At 40.8% G+C, this 15,844-nt stretch overlaps 1 protein-coding gene across 1 annotated transcript in view; it reads left to right on the top strand.

The window, feature by feature from the left end:
* KIF13B (kinesin family member 13B) overlaps positions 1-15,844 on the top strand; it is a 172,319-nt gene that overhangs the window by 83,415 nt on the left and 73,060 nt on the right. Inside the window, exons 12-20 of the mRNA XM_012654927.1 lie at positions 1,774-1,908; positions 5,097-5,227; positions 7,559-7,645; positions 9,051-9,241; positions 9,751-9,961; positions 11,000-11,162; positions 12,552-12,698; positions 13,993-14,142; positions 14,823-14,951. Of these exons, the coding sequence (XP_012510381.1) occupies positions 1,774-1,908; positions 5,097-5,227; positions 7,559-7,645; positions 9,051-9,241; positions 9,751-9,961; positions 11,000-11,162; positions 12,552-12,698; positions 13,993-14,142; positions 14,823-14,951 (1,344 nt within the window). The remainder of the gene's footprint in view (positions 1-1,773; positions 1,909-5,096; positions 5,228-7,558; positions 7,646-9,050; positions 9,242-9,750; positions 9,962-10,999; positions 11,163-12,551; positions 12,699-13,992; positions 14,143-14,822; positions 14,952-15,844) is intronic.

Here is a 15,844-nt window from a genome sequence, read left to right as displayed (position 1 = left end):
GAAATTACAAAATTACTAGTGGTAGATATTAGGCTATGAGCTTCTTGCATCCATGTGACAACTCAGTGAAAGTAATTTGAAATACCTAAATCCGAAGTGACTCTCATTGTTTTCTAATAATAATGGTAGAGTTGTGACATCTTAGGGTGGGAACATGAGCATTAGTCTAGGATGATCTAGTCCAAGTTAGCCTTGGGAGAAAATGCTTAAAAGGTCTGTCTACTTAAAAAAAGATTTACTCTGTGGCTTTTCTGTCACATAGTTATCCAGCCTCAGTTTTAGACATACATGTGGCATTGTGGAGCTCGGTAGCCACCTGGCAGTCTTTTTGTGATTGGACAGCTCTAATAGTAGCTATTTAATCAATCTCTTATTCTTTCATTTTTACTCATTGGCCCTAATTTGTTCTTCTATATTGAAGAGAATAAGTGTCCCACCTGTATGGAGGAACTAAAGATAACAATAACAGCCAACATTTATTGGGTACACTTCTGTATTGGGCCCTAGGCTAAGCACTCTTAGCTACAGTGTTTTATGGAATCCTCCAATAGCCTTCCATGACTGGGACTGTTACTCAGTTCAGTTGTTCAGCTGTTTAAATCCACCCCTCTGCCTCTTCCCCTTCCTTTTCTAAGTTAAAATTCCCTTGTGTTTTTTAACTGTTCCTCATACTAGAGAATATATGGAACTTGCTACATCTTTTGTCACCCAGTGGGTTTCCCTTTTGAAATGTGCTGTCCAGAATCCGTCTGTCTCTGTGTCAGACGTTGTAGGATGGTACTATTACTTAGCAGAAAGCAGATGTTATATTAGTGCAGACTAGGATTAAATTCAATCTTAAAAACATTTTTATTATGGACATTTTCAAAATAGAGAACAATTAGAGTGTAATAAATCTACAGATACCTATCACCTGGTTTCGTTAAAGATCAACACGTGCCCGGTCTTGTTTTATCTGAATCCCTGCGTTGGCTTATCTTAAAACATATCCCCCAGATTACAGAGAAGAAAACACATCAGTGTATAAATTATTCCTCATCACATGTATCAGGTTATATTTCTTATAAATTACTGGTCACTGTAATATTAATAATTGTCCAGTTTGGGACTACTTGCTGTGAGCTGTTTTGAGCTACTCTAGAGTAAACACTGAAGTGTTGCTGAGCTGATGCAAAGCAAGGTAGGTGTGAGCCATAGTGGTGCTTGGGGAGCTTGGTTTTGGTGTCTTTTCTCTTCCTCCCTCAGGTGTCCCTTTGGAGGGCGCTGCCTGTTTTATCCAATACCACCTTCCGTGCCTTGCCTTCCTGAGGGGAAATGGGCCAGGCTAGAGGGCCTTCTGAACTTTATTGGGGGAGTTTGGCCTCTGTCCTGACTGGGGGTGTCACCGAAGGTGGCAAACAGGAGAGTGAATTAAAAACCGCCTTGTAGAAGGATCCCAGTTGGGTCAAGCGCATGTACATTTGCTCAGATATCCAGAGCCAAGTGAGATGACTTCAAGATGTTGGATATTTTCAAGAACAAAAATCGAGAACTTACTAGTATACTTGGTTGCTATTTGTAATGGGTTTTATTTTTCAAAATAAAATTTGAATTAACCAAAAACAATTTTATATAGTTTAGAAAGAAGAGAAAAATGCAGTAATCTATAATGCCATATCCAAAGAGAGCATATTTGAACTATAAAGCTATTGAGTAATTACTCTGATGTTGTAAGATCTTTTGTATCTTGCTGCCTCAATAGCTGTGGAATTAACTACTTTAATACATTTACAGGAGAGACAGAAACAGCTCGAGAGCCTTGGAATATCTCTGCAGTCTTCCGGAATCAAAGTTGGGGATGACAAGTGTTTCCTGGTGAACCTGAACGCTGACCCTGCGCTGAACGAACTCCTGGTGTACTATCTCAAGGTGGGGTCGTGTGCTCTGCTGCTCGTTCCCTGCCGTGAAATAGAACAGTATTTCACAGTACTTTTTTAAACTCGAGGGACCATGCTTACTAAAAAAATAGCAAATTGTTTTCCTTTGAATAAGCTGGAATGGAGAACAGTCCTGGATTTCTTGACTCAGTTTCCCTTTTTAGTCTTTGGGTGATGTCATTCAACCTAGTGATATAAAAAGTGATATTCCAGTATTGCTTTCAACAAGTTAAATAACTCACCTACCATTGTTTAATGTGATTTATACCAGGGAATTAAGTAGATTACTTTAAAGCTTAAAGGATGACTTTTAAGACTAAGTGATTCATATAGTCAGACTAAAGCTTTTGTCGTCTATGTGAAGCATATCTTTTTGTGAGCAGTTTGTTAGCTTGTGTAAGAGGAAATGTTTAAAGAAAGTAAAATCTTAGTACCACTTGATATGAAATTTAAATTTCTAGTACTCTAGGAAAATAAAAAAATTTGGACTGTCAGTCTATTAAAAAAAAGGGAGAGTAGGTCTTTTAGAGACTGAGAGGGTCAGAGCATGGAGGAAAAGGCAAACATTGGTACATGTTGAAATCTGTAAATCCTGGGACATACTGGGAAGATAGGGGACAACTTTTAGAATAAGCACGAGCCCCAAGACACTGCATAAATTACGAGGAGTGCTCCAAACGGACTATACGACTCTAACATGCAGTTAATAAATGCTGGGACGCAGTGTCTTTCCCCTTATATATGTGGATTTAACTCACGTGACTAGGAAAGTAAAGCTAATGAGCTGATTAAGTTGGAAACAGCTTTAAGATTAGAGAGTTGTGTGATTTCATGTGCAAAAAGACTCAAGAATTCATGACACGGCTAGTTTCTCAGTTTTTATCAAGATGTCCTGGGCTAGTTGCTTTGTGTCATCTTGATAAGGCCCTTTTGTTAATAAGGATCTTATACCGTGTTTTGTATCACTGTGAGTTATGCTGGGTCTTTGGTACATACAGTGACGTGTGTACGTCCCAGATATTAGGTCTAGGAGGAGCAAGGCTGCAGTAGGAGGGAGGTGACCTGTTTTTCTGGTCCACCGCCAAGCCCTCTCCCAGTCCAATCTGTAGGTTCTCCCTGTGTAAATGAGAGGAAGTTATCTCTGGCTGCCTTGCCGGGTACCTGTTAGGATTGGATAGATGGAAGCACTTCATAAACAGAAGCACTGTACAAATATAAAACAAACATACAACATTGCACATTGCACTTTCTCATTTGATGCCCTATGTGGGATTTAATATGCGTATTGCCGATTAAAAATGATGTGTTATCACTTCACTGCGCTTCTGAACAGTGTTGGTAGGATTTTGAGTTACGGTATCAGCCAGAGATACTCACATGCTGGAGAGGTGCAGTGTTAGAACAGGACTTACCTATCCTGTCCTTTTTATTTCTCAGAACCAGGAGTTCTTTTTCTTTCTGATGTAATGTAGTTCAAATTGGAACACACAGACACACACACCAAGAAAAACCCTGATTCATATCTGTTCTTGACTAAAAATTAAACAAAGAAACTATTTAAAGCTTTTTGGAGAGTAGTCAAAATATTTCTGGTCATCTCATGTGGAGGTGTTTGGGTTCTTTTTGAGACCGTGCGGTCAACTCTCTTGGCAGAGTTGGAGGCAGTGTGGATTTCTTGACTGCCCGAGCTAACCCCATGACAAGGATATATTCATGACAAAGCACATTCAGAAGGATGATCTCAGTCCAAGAACAGTTTTTGCTTCAGTAAAGTGATACCATCGTGTGGGATGGAGGAATTTGGAGGCTGAGCGTTTTTTATTTCTTTGTCTTCAGATTCTGAAGACAATTTGTTAATAGATGCTAGGCAGGTGACTTCACATCCCCGGATGACTTACACCCCATCTGTAAATGAAGGTCCTGGATTAAAACATCCCTGAAGTTCTTTTCTAATTCCAAGTGGTACGGTTCTCTTACTCTTCCAGAACATAATCCTGGAACCCTTGGGACTAGCATGCTTCAGACTCACATACCCAGGTATCACATAAACACACTGAGATGCTGTCCCTGTTTGTAACTTTATTTATTTTCATTACATGCTACCTTCACAGCATTTAGGTACTCATTAGATAATCTGCTATACCGACTTGTGATGTTTCTTTTTTTTCCCTCGTTGGTATTTTTATTGCAGTACTTACAGTATAATAGGAAGAGCTTATCTTTACATTTTTACATGGTCTGTAAATCTTACATGGTTTATGATTGTCTTACGTGTTGGAAGAATATTTCAGACACATGAAAGTTATATGAAATCCAAGTTTCAATGTTCATAAATAAATTTATTGGAATTTAGCCACAATTACACACTTCGGTATTCTCTGTGTGCTTTCGCACTACAAGGGCAGAGTTGAATGCTTGTGTATGACTCGTGAAGCCTAAAGTATTTAATATCTGACCCCTAATGTAGGTGTGTCAAAAGAGAAGGTGGCCTGGAAACACATCCTAGTCATATTGACATTTAATCATGCACAGGTAGTCAAATATTGACATGCATTAGACAGAGCTCAATTTTTATGGTGCCAATTTTCTTCATTAAGGATAGGCGAGTTACCTCCCAAAAAGATGGGCTTAGAGAACGGAGTAGTTGGGGGTCTAAGGTAAGAACATATCTGTTACATCTTTTATGAGGCTAGGGGAGACCACGAAATTCATAAAATAATTTTTATCTTTTCAAACTCTTTATATTTGAATAGCTCTTATCTTTGTAGCTGACTCATTTTGTTCGAGACCAGGTAAGTTATGTGCAACTTAAGTAAATGGAGTTTTTAGACCAGTATTTTTGGTACATCACTGACACATGGCTTATGCTCTGAGAATAGTATAAAATATTTGGAATGAATATTGTGATGGTAAATAATAGATATATATAGCCATGAATATAAAATTATAGCTTTAAGTTTAAAAGGTATAACTCAACCGAGTACATTATTTCTTATAAGAAACTATGAATTACAGACTGAACTTCAGAGAAAGCCAAGGACTTCCCTTACCAGTCCATTTCCTCCTTAAAAATCTTTTAGCTAAGGTGATAGATTAATGTAAGAGGGCTCAGTGTAGTTGACTTCAGTTTGTGTACATGTAAGAACACAATATTAATCAGTGAATTTGATTCTTTCTTAGGAACATACATTGATAGGGTCAGCAAATTCCCAAGATATCCAACTGTGTGGAATGGGAATTCTTCCAGAACATTGTATTATAGACATCACTCCAGAAGGCCAGGTTATGCTGACTCCCCAGAAGAATACCAGGTAACGTACTTGAACTAGTGTTAATGGCATAGCAATTTTTAGGAGGAAGAAAGTACACTACTTGTGGGCAGCATGAGGGACATTTGGCCTTCGTTAGCTTTTATTTTTAAGTTCATTCAATTAAAATATCCAGTTAGTTATATTAGACTTTTCAATATCTCCCACACCCATCCCTCCTCCCTTGTATCCACAACCACGGAACCTCCGCCGATACCCTAAACTTCTTCCTGGCCCACTCACCACACCCCAGAAGACTTACTTCTGTTTTTGGTGGAAAATCCCTTCCCCCCCTCCTGTGGACCTCCTGCTCCTGTGCGTCTGCCGCGCCTTTGGCTGCCGACTCCCACCTGACCTGTAAGGATAGGCTCTGCCATTGTCTGCGATGAACAGGTCCCCGTTGGTCTAGATGAAGTGGCCTCGGTATGTGTCAATATCATACCCCACGCGCTCTGTGCTTCCTGTGCCATGAGTGCTTCGTGGTGTGTTCTTGTCAGCTGTTGACCGCTGTTACCCCGTTGCACTGTGGGCTCCCTGAGCTCAAGCGCCTTTTCTTGAGTTCTCTGTAGCAGGTGACATAAGACTAGCACACAGGTACTCGGTAAACCGTGAATGAAGAGGCATCACTTTGTTTCCTTCCCTGTGATAGCGCTGGACGTAGGACAGTCTGTAACCGTCATAGACGACGGTAACTAAATTATATTGATCTCCCAAATGTTAATCTGTTTCATTATATGCTATCAAAAAGTAATATCATCACTGATTTCATCCATAAAGTCTTTTGTATTGGGAAGCTGTCAAATTCCTGGTGAAGGATCAAGTGAGAAAGAAAAAAGCAGCACACGCCGGCCCGGCCCTCGTGCTGTCCTCTCATGAGCCATAAGTCATCGCACACAAGGCCACCTCAGGCAAGGGTGCTCTGAGACTGTGGTAAATAAGACAAAGCAGGCCAATCGTCATTTCATTTAAGCACAAATGAAAACATGGTCACTGTGCCACCCACATGACACCAACCCCCTCTCTTGGTGGCAGTGTGTGACCGCTGCCTTTCTACCAGCTACAACATAATTCTCATTCTGGTGCTCTCCTCCCCGTAGATAAGGTTATTTGAAATACCTCTGCATTTTCCTTGCCTCTCTCAGCCATCAAAGAATTGAAGAGAGTTAGGACCTTGCTCTGAGTTAGGCTTTGGCTTAAGAGAGTGCTGTGGCTGCCTCGATCTATCCAGACCACAAGAACTTTCTCCATATCAGCAATAAGGCTGTTTCACTGTCTTATCATTCATATGTTCACCGAAGTAGCACTTTTGATTTCCTTCAAGAACTTTTCCTTTGCATTTATAATTCGGCTGTTTGGCGGAAGAGGCCCAGCTTTCAGCCCATCTTGACTTTCAGCATGCCTTCCTCCCTAACCTTAACTGAGAATACCTTTGGATTTAAAATGAGAGATGCCTAATTCTTCCTTTGACTTGAACACTTAGAGGTTACTGTAGTCGTTCATTGGCCTGGTTCCATATTGTTGTATCTTAGGGAATAGGGAGGCCTGGGAAGGGGGAAGAGATGATGGAATGGCTGGGCAGTGGAGCAGTCAGAACACATACCAAATTGATTGAGTCCACCACCTTATGTTGGTGTGGTTCATGGTACCTCAAAACAATTACAACAGTAGCATCAAAGGTCACTGATCACAGATCTCACCATAACAGATATAATAAAAAAAGTTTGACATATTGTGAGAATTACCAAAGTGTGATGGAGAGTGAGCACATGCTGTTGAAAAAATGGTGCAATAGGCTTGCTTAACACAGGGCAGCTACAAAGCTTCAATTTGTAAAAAATGCAGTATCTGGCTGGGTGTGATGGCTCACGCCTGTAATCCTAGCGCTCTGGGAGGCCAAGGCGGGAGGATCACTTGAGGTCAGGAGTTGGAGACCAGCCTGAGCAGGAGCAAGACCCCTTTTCTACTAAAAATAGAAAAATTAGCCAGGCGTCATAGCATGCGCCTGTAGTCCCAGCTACTTGGGAGGCTAAGGCAGGAGGATCGCTTGAGCCCAGGAATTTGAGGTTACAGTGAGCTATGATGACACCACTGCACTCCACCCTGCAAAGTACAATAAAGTGAAGCACAATAAAACGATGTATGTTTGTATTTAATACCATAAACATTTTAGGTAAATAAGCAAAGAAGTAAATACAAATATTAAAATTCACCAAGGGCAGATTTTGTTTTGGGGAATTAATTATTTTGTTTTTCCTAGTAACTAGATCTTTATAGTATTAGAAAATTAAAGTAGAAGAAATGATGCTATAATCATTCATGTTTGATCTCTTACAGAACATTTGTAAATGGATCTTCTGTCTCTAGTCTGACACAGCTGCACCATGGGGACAGGATATTATGGGGAAACAACCATTTCTTCAGGTATGACGTTGTTCATGTCCCTTAAAGAGGGTTATTATTGAAGATTATGTTCTGAAATAGAGAATATGTATTGAAAGTAAACTCCATAAAAATTATACGCTGTTTTTTGTGTATATATATTTGATATGTGTATTTTATGTATGCATGTGTTCATTATATATATGGTCTGAACCCTAAAGATATATGAACAGTACACTCAGGAAAAATACTGGGTTTCACATTTTTTCCTTTTTATTTCCCAATGGAAGATGATTGTTTTTGCATGTAGTATAAGAATTCATTAATTTTTTTCTGATATGTTCTTTTTATTTATTTTTTACTGAAAAATAGTTGTGATCTTAGTTTCCTTATCTGTAAAATAAGGTTGGTATTTCTTTTTAGGAATGCTTTCAGCTGCAAGTAATGGCAAATTTGACTGTGATGGTTTAAACAGATTGTTTATTTCCCTGACAGAAGTAGAAATCTGAAAGAAGATGGTTGTTAATATTGGCTAAGCCTCTCACAAATGTCATGGCTGTAGTCTGGTCACTGTCATGGCATTTCCCTGTGGCCGAAAGATAGCCTTCCCACTCCAGCCATCAAAGCGTATTCAGGCACAAGAATTGAAAGGAGGACAGTGGTGGCCATGCTAGCCCTGACTGTACTATTGGTCAGGACATTGTTTTCCAACCAATTGGTGTTGTGTTGGCAAGGACAGCAGGCTGGATCTTGTATGAAAGTAAAATTCTGGTCTCCTCTTCCTGTTGCTGGTCAGTGTGCTTTAGATGTCAAGCCAATGTTTCCTAGAGCTAATAGGTTTCCTTTGTTGGGGCCAGTTGGTATTTTAGGTATTGAGAAAAGTGCAGTGGGTACAGAGAGCATGGAGAATTTTTTTCCTTCCCAAACTAAATCAAGTGCAAATTGCTTGGCTTATTATTCAAAACCTGCATAGTTTGCATGAAGTTGATTTCCAGCTTTATCTTTCAACTTGTGCTGTACAAATTTTGTGTATCTCTGTTGTTTCGCTCATAGTTTCTCCAGGGAATATGAACGTTACCATTTTCACATCTTTTCTCATGATGCTCCCTCTGCCCGAACTTTCTGCTTTATCCTTTAAGACTCAGCTCAAACGATTTCCCAGTCTTCATAGCTTCATTACTTCACTGTGAAACGGTCCTTAGACTTTCCTTAGCACCTGGCTTGCGAGAGTTGTGTGGCCTGGTGTTGCGCTTTCTGTCGTAATTGTGTGAGTGCACACAATTGTGAGTGTTCTACTTCTGCTACACTATGAACTGCCTGACTGCAGTAATGGCCTTGTGCTTCCGTGGTATCCACTTGGCTTCTAGCAAATTGCCAGTATTTAATGAATGGAATGAATAAGTGCCTATCTTGATTTTAAAAGTAATACTCCTTTTTTCCCCCCAAGACTCAATTTGCCTAAAAAGAAAAAGAAAGCAGAGCGAGAGGATGAGGAACAGGACACCTCCGGGAAGAACGACAGCAGTTCCGAGCAGCTAGATGTAGACGGAGACTCCTCCAGTGAGGTGTCCAGTGAAATCAACTTCAATTACGAATACGCCCAGATGGAGGTGACCATGAAGGCCCTGGGCAGTAACGGTGAGAAAAGCTGTTGTGCATTTGAGAATCCCTTAAAGTTGGTAGAGTGTCGAAAATTTTTACGATGGAGACCTTTTAAATGTCAGCAGAAAAGACAATCTTTATGTTGTTTTTCTCTATACCCTATTATTTTGTCTCTTTGGCGTTATTGTATTTATAAAAACTTTGCATCTCGATATACAGTCAACTCACTTTGTTCTCATTGATAGAATTTCTCTGGTTTGAAGCTTGACTGGCTTATTATTACAAAGTATTCCCGGAGGATTGACCACATCTTAGGTTATGTGTAGAACATATAATAGATACAATAATATCCAGCTGGGGATAGGTTAACAACGTAAGTAATCGGAAGTAAGGACAGTGAAGTTTATTCCAGATTGCCTTTAATGGTGTTAGTTAGGTGGTGCGGTTAGGACGGCAAACAGCATAACCACAGAGAACAGCATTTGAAGTTTATCGTATCTTACCTTTTGTTCATTATTTATTTATTTTTTAACGAATGTGTTTAGATCCAATGCAGTCGATACTGAATAGCCTAGAACAGCAGCACGAAGAAGAGAAACGGTCTGCACTAGAGCGCCAGAGGCTCATGTACGAACACGAGCTGGAGCAGCTCCGGAGGCGGCTATCTCCCGAGAAGCAGAACTGCCGCAGCGGGGACCGCTTTTCCTTGCAGTCGCCCAGCGCTCAGCAGCGCCTGCGGCAGTGGGCTGAGGAGAGGTAGGCGGCACAAGAGGTCATGGTATAGCTCATGTCAGCCACCTTTGACGCTGGAGGGACAGTACCAAAGGGGAACATTGAGATGGTTCATGGAAAAGAATTGCATTAAAGGAGAGCGTTGGCTGGGAATGTGTCTCACACCTGTAATCCCTGCACTTTGGGAGGCTGAGGCAGGAGGATCTCTTGAGCCCAGGAGTTCAAGGCTACAGTGAGCTGCGATCACGCCACTGCACTCCAGCCTGGGGGACAGAGTGAGATCCTCTCTCAAAAAAAAACGAAAAAAATTGTTACAGCCAAGAACCACCTCATTTTATTTTTTTCATTGTTGAAAAAATGGGAATTGCCAATTTATGTTGCTTTATTTAAAGCTGCCCATGTTAGGTCCTACCCCGTTTCAGTTTGTATGGCTTTTGGGTTTGAATAAAGGAGTATACTTTATCATTGTATTATGCTTTAGGTTCTGAAGCGTGGGTAGATGCTTTTAAAAAAAAAAAAAGGAAAAGAAAGTTGGTTATCTGGACTGATTAGCTGAGGTAGGTAAAGCATGGTGCTGATGAGATGCAAATTGCAAGTTTGAACTCTAATTAGCATTGCATTAAAATGCCTATTCCGTGGTTGCAGACTGTACTTCACTAACCTCATGCTGTTCAAAGTTTGGTCTGCAGGCGGGCAGCGTCCCTGTCACCTGTGATTGATAGAACTGTAGGGTTTCAGGCCTCCGCCTGATTTTGAGTCAAAATCTTGAGTTTTTCAGCATCCCCAGGTGATTTGCGTACACAGGTTTGCAAAGCCCTACCCTTATCTGCGGGCAGCTCGCCGCATATGTGTGTGACGGTGCTTACGTGCAGCCGGGTACAAGCGTGTGCATGGGTCAGCGTCGGTAACGTTCCCTGTGTGCACAAGCAGTTGGAAAGCTTGGTTCAACCTTTGGCATTAGCATATTATTACTGTGCGGTTTTCTGACGTGCTGCTTTCTGTGTTACCTCCTCCCTACCTCCCACCCTGCCTTTTTGTTTTTGTTTTTTTTTTTTTAAAAAGAGAAGCAACATTGAATAACAGCCTGATGCGGCTGAGGGAACAAATTGTCAAAGCCAACCTGCTGGTGCGAGAAGCTAGTTACATTGCAGAGGAGCTGGATAAAAGAACAGAGTATAAAGTTACCCTACAGATTCCAGCCTCGAGCCTGGATGCCAACAGGAAGGTGAGGTTGCCATTCATTGGCTAAAAAAGATCTCGTCGGATAAAATGGCCTTATGTTTCCCCGGTGTGATTTAAGCCGCAGTGGGTTTGCCCTCAGATCGCTGTTTGTACCCCGTGAGTCTAGATCCTTTCTCCTCCTCACTCAAGTAGAATTTATCGCCTTTTAATTCTCTGCCTTTGTGCATATGTGTTTTATCCACTGGGAGAATATACTCTCCACCTCCCCTCCTGGCCCTACCAATTCATTTCACTCCACTCCCTCTCTTCAAATCTGTTTAAATTATTTCCAAGAAGTCTCTTCTAACCTCTCAGAAAGAGGCATGGTGGTGCGTACCTGTAGTAGCAGCCACTTGGGAGGCTGAGGCAGGAGGATCCCCTGAGCCCAGGAGTTTGAGGTTGCTGTGAGCTACGATGACACCACTGCACTCCAGCTGTGGCAACAGGGCGAGATTCTTTCTCCAAAAAAACCTTGAAATCTTTGTTTGCATTATGAAAATTGTGTTTCTTTGGAAATGATTGTAGACAAGATGTTAATGAAACAGTGGTGGTTTCACAGTTCTCTTAATTTCTAAGTGTACATAGCAGAACAGTTGATAAATTAAGCCAGTAAATATAAATTGATTAAATAACTCATAGATCTCTCTGGGGGAGATGCATAGGGGATGTTTTTCCTACTTCATGGCTTTAAAAAGGGTCTACATTTTTCTACATTAAAAACACAGGGCTTTTATAAGCTGGAAAAACTTTCATGCATGCTATTTTAGGTGAAATTTGCATAATATAACATTGTTATTTTAAAGTGACCAATTCTACCAAGTTAGTACTTTCCCAGTGTTGTGCAGCCACCACCTCTGTCTAGTTCTTTACTCATTTAATAATAAGTTCAAACTATGTATATTTGGAAACTGGTATCATTCGTTGCTTTAAAATGGGTAAATGGGACACTTTTCAGTTTATTCTTTTAAGCATTTCATGTTTTGTACCCTAACGAAGATACCAGCCATTCAAAAAGAATTAAAAATTTGCACTTTTGAAAGGTAAAAGATAGTTTCCTCCCCAACACCCCACAAACTTTCCCTTGCTATTCAGTGCTTAGGATTCTATCTGTCCTTGATCTCTGTGGTTGTATGAGAGCCCGAATAAAACATTTTTATTTTGACTTTCCATTAAACATGGTCTAGTCTTTTGGGTTTTAAATTTAAATTTATATCCAGCTGCAGTCAAACTTTAAATGTAAGCTTATACTTAAGTAATCAACAGATTAAAGAATGATGGCTGTTTGAGTTTTGGTGTGACGACATTTGCCTGGCGGGTCTGGAATGTCCTGCTCTGACCTCCCGCGTGGGTAGCCGGCCTCGTTGTGACCCGGTCACTCTTGCTGTCTTTGCAGCGAGGTTCTCTTCTCAGTGAACCTGCCATCCAGGTGAGAAGAAAAGGAAAAGGGAAGCAGATTTGGTCTTTGGAAAAACTGGACAACAGGTTATTGGATATGAGAGACCTTTATCAGGAGTGGAAAGAGTGTGAAGAAGATACCCCGGTAAGTTATTTTTTAAAAATCACTTAACCAGTAGTCATAGAAGGTACCAGCCTGGAATGAGCCTAGCCATTCCGGGGGACAGTTGTTCTTTTTCCAAAACTGTAATACTCTACCTAGAGTAAAATTTATTTTAGTCCTCTAACTTGTTTAGCAAATTAGGAATTTTAATAGCCTGTCTGATTATCTCTTTTTTCTTCTCATTTTTGTCTTTTGGATTTCCAGCAGAGCTCTCCACTTTCCACTCTGACTTCTGCTGGCACTTGTCCCTCATGCTGCTGTGGGAACCACCTTAGGACAGGGGCCAGGCCTCCTCTCCCTTCCCATTTCTCAACCCCGTTAACCTTGCAGATAGTTAAACCTACAATATATGTTTTTAAATTGAACATCAGCGGTACTTCAATATTTACACTATTAAGAACATTTTTGAGAAGGAGCTTTGATCCTACTGTAGGTGCCGTAGACCTAGGTGCTAGCACTCTCTCCTCAAGTTGCGGGTTTTCTCATTCATTCCAGCCATGTACTTGCATGTATTTAAGATAGAAATATGTATTATATGTGTTTTTACATGATTTCAATACTGCTGGTCCTGTTTCTGCAAAGTTGTTTATTTCCTTAGTCTCTTGTTTTGTAAAAATGTTTTTTTTTCCAGATTGTCATCAATAAAAATGATGTCTTAGGTGACATCTTTGCTTTAAATTTTTTTCGTTTTCTTACTAAATTCCTCTATTTCAACTTAAAAATAAAACAATGAAAAATACCAAAAAAACCTGCCACCCTCCTCTGAGGGGCTCACCTTTTATTAGCAGCAGTGTGGCCTATGATTTGGTAGGAACAAATGGAAAGCTACGAATGACCCTCTTCCCTAAATGAAGAAAAATGAAGTGTAGTTTAGTACGTTCTCCTTCTTTTTCTAGTTTATATATATATTGTTTCATTATTTCGTGGCAAGATTTCCAAGGAAAGGAGAAGAAATGCTGTAAGTAATGACCTGTCACTGGGATCGTGCTGTCAGGGTACAGGGCGCTCGCTGACTGCTCTTCTGCGTGGGAATGAGGACGCCTGTATGTGTGACGAATCAGTGCTGTACTTCAGCAAAAACTTTATTTTCTTTAATAAAAAAATCTAGAATTTTTTCTAATTTTTTTCTGTATTTTAGAAAAAAGTTCTAAAGACTACAAGAGTTGGGATAATGAAAGTGAAGTTTAATTACTTAGAATACATCAAAAAGCAGTAGGTCGAATGCATTCATTGTAAACGATTTTCCTGAAGTTGCACGCTCCGACTCTCCTTACAGGTAATACGGTCTTACTTCAAGCGTGCTGATCCGTTCTACGACGAGCAGGAAAACCACAGTCTCATTGGGGTGGCCAATGTCTTCCTCGAGTCCCTTTTCTATGATGTCAAGTTACAATACGCCGTCCCTATCGTCAACCAGAAAGGAGAGGTTGGTCTCTTCCTGCCTCATTTCCTGCAGAGGACAGTTCCAGAAACAGTAGGGCGGTGACAGTATATTGCTGTTACTGTTTTCTATCAGTAACGACAGATGATGCGTATGTGTATTATCGATACCTCGTGTTTCCACAGGGCTTTGTGGTGGTTATTCCAGGTACTTATTTTTTTTTTTTTTTTTTTTTTTGAGACAGAGTCTCACTCTGTTGCCTGGGCTAGAGTGAGTGCCGGGGTGTCAGCCTAGCTCACAGCAACCTCAAACTCCTGGGCTCAAGCGATCCTACTGCCTCAGCCTCCTGAGTAGCTGGGACTACAGGCATGCACCACCATGCCCGGCTAATTTTTTTTTTTTTATATATACATTTTTAGTTGTCCAGCCAATTTCTTTCTATTTTTTTAGTAGAGGTAGGGGGTCTCGCTCTTGCTCAGGCTGGTCTTGAACTCCTGAGCTCAAACGATCCGCCCGCCTCGGCCTCCCAGAGTGCTAGGATTACAGGCGTGAGCCACCGCGCCCGGCCTATTCCAGGTGCTTAGACGGGAGAGTAAATGCTAGAAACTAGGCTTCTAAATCCTCATCTGCCATTAACCTCACGACTTGACTCTGGAACAGCAGAGAGGTCATCTGCTGTTTGAACCCAGTCTGGACCAAAGTTTCTGCCTTCCCCCTTGCTCCAGGTGGCAGGTCGGCTGCACGTGGAGGTGATGCGCATCAGCGGTGACGTTGGGGAGAGACTTGCAGGGGGCGAGGAGGCCGCAGAGGTCTCCTTTGAGAAGGAGACCCAGGAGAACAGACTGGTCTGCATGGTAAGTCCCGGCTGTGTTTTAGAAGTAGTAAAGGGGGGCTGATTTTGAGGATTGTGGGTCTTTAGGTGATAAGTATTGTTTTTTGAATTTTGAAAATGCCTATCTGTCATATTTCATCTATAAATAGTTCGATATGTGTCTCTAAAAGATGAGTACTTTAAAAATAATTCAACATAACCATAGTATTGTCAAATGAATAATTTCTTAATATCATAAAATATCCAATTTCCTTAATTATCTTGGTTGATGTGTCTTTTAAGTCTGTTTGAATCTTTACGCTCTGGTGTGCTCGTGCTCTCTTTTTTTCTCATCTTCTCTAACCCTGCCTTTTATTTATTGCAGAAACTGGGTTGTTGTCCTGTAGTTTCTCATGGTCTGGATGCTGCTCACTGGTGTTGCTCAATGTGTTAAGATGCATTTGCCAAGACCTGGTAGTTAGGTGCGAAGGAGTTAGTTACATGGCGGTGGGGAGTAGCAAGGCCACCTTGCAGGGGGAGGTGTGCTCTTCCTTCAGGGGGCACGTTGTGTCTGGTGGTTTCTCTTCTGGGGATATTCACAGCCGTCGATGATCACTACCTAGATGCATTATTCTGTAAGAAGTTACAAAAGAATGGTACTATAATTCTATCATCATTTCGTCTTTCTTTAGAGAGACTCTTCCTATTATCAGCTATTTTGCTGTTCACAGATACAGTTTGTATAAAAAGGCAGGATAAATGTTCCATCTCTGCCTTTATTTACTAATTTTCAAAATAATTGATTTTTTAAAAACTGACCAGTGAGGTTTTTTTGTCATTAGTCTTAACATCGTTATGAACTCGGACTTAAACATATTTGATGTGTTTTGATCCATTGTGCTCACCAGCAGTGGTAAAGTGCAGATGTTCCCGTCT

The sequence above is a fragment of the Propithecus coquereli genome, unplaced genomic scaffold, assembly GCF_000956105.1.
Source record: "Propithecus coquereli isolate 6110/MARCELLA unplaced genomic scaffold, Pcoq_1.0 Scaffold451, whole genome shotgun sequence".
NCBI classification, from domain to species: domain Eukaryota; kingdom Metazoa; phylum Chordata; class Mammalia; order Primates; family Indriidae; genus Propithecus; species Propithecus coquereli.
This window is presented reverse-complemented; position numbering and strand designations above follow the sequence as displayed.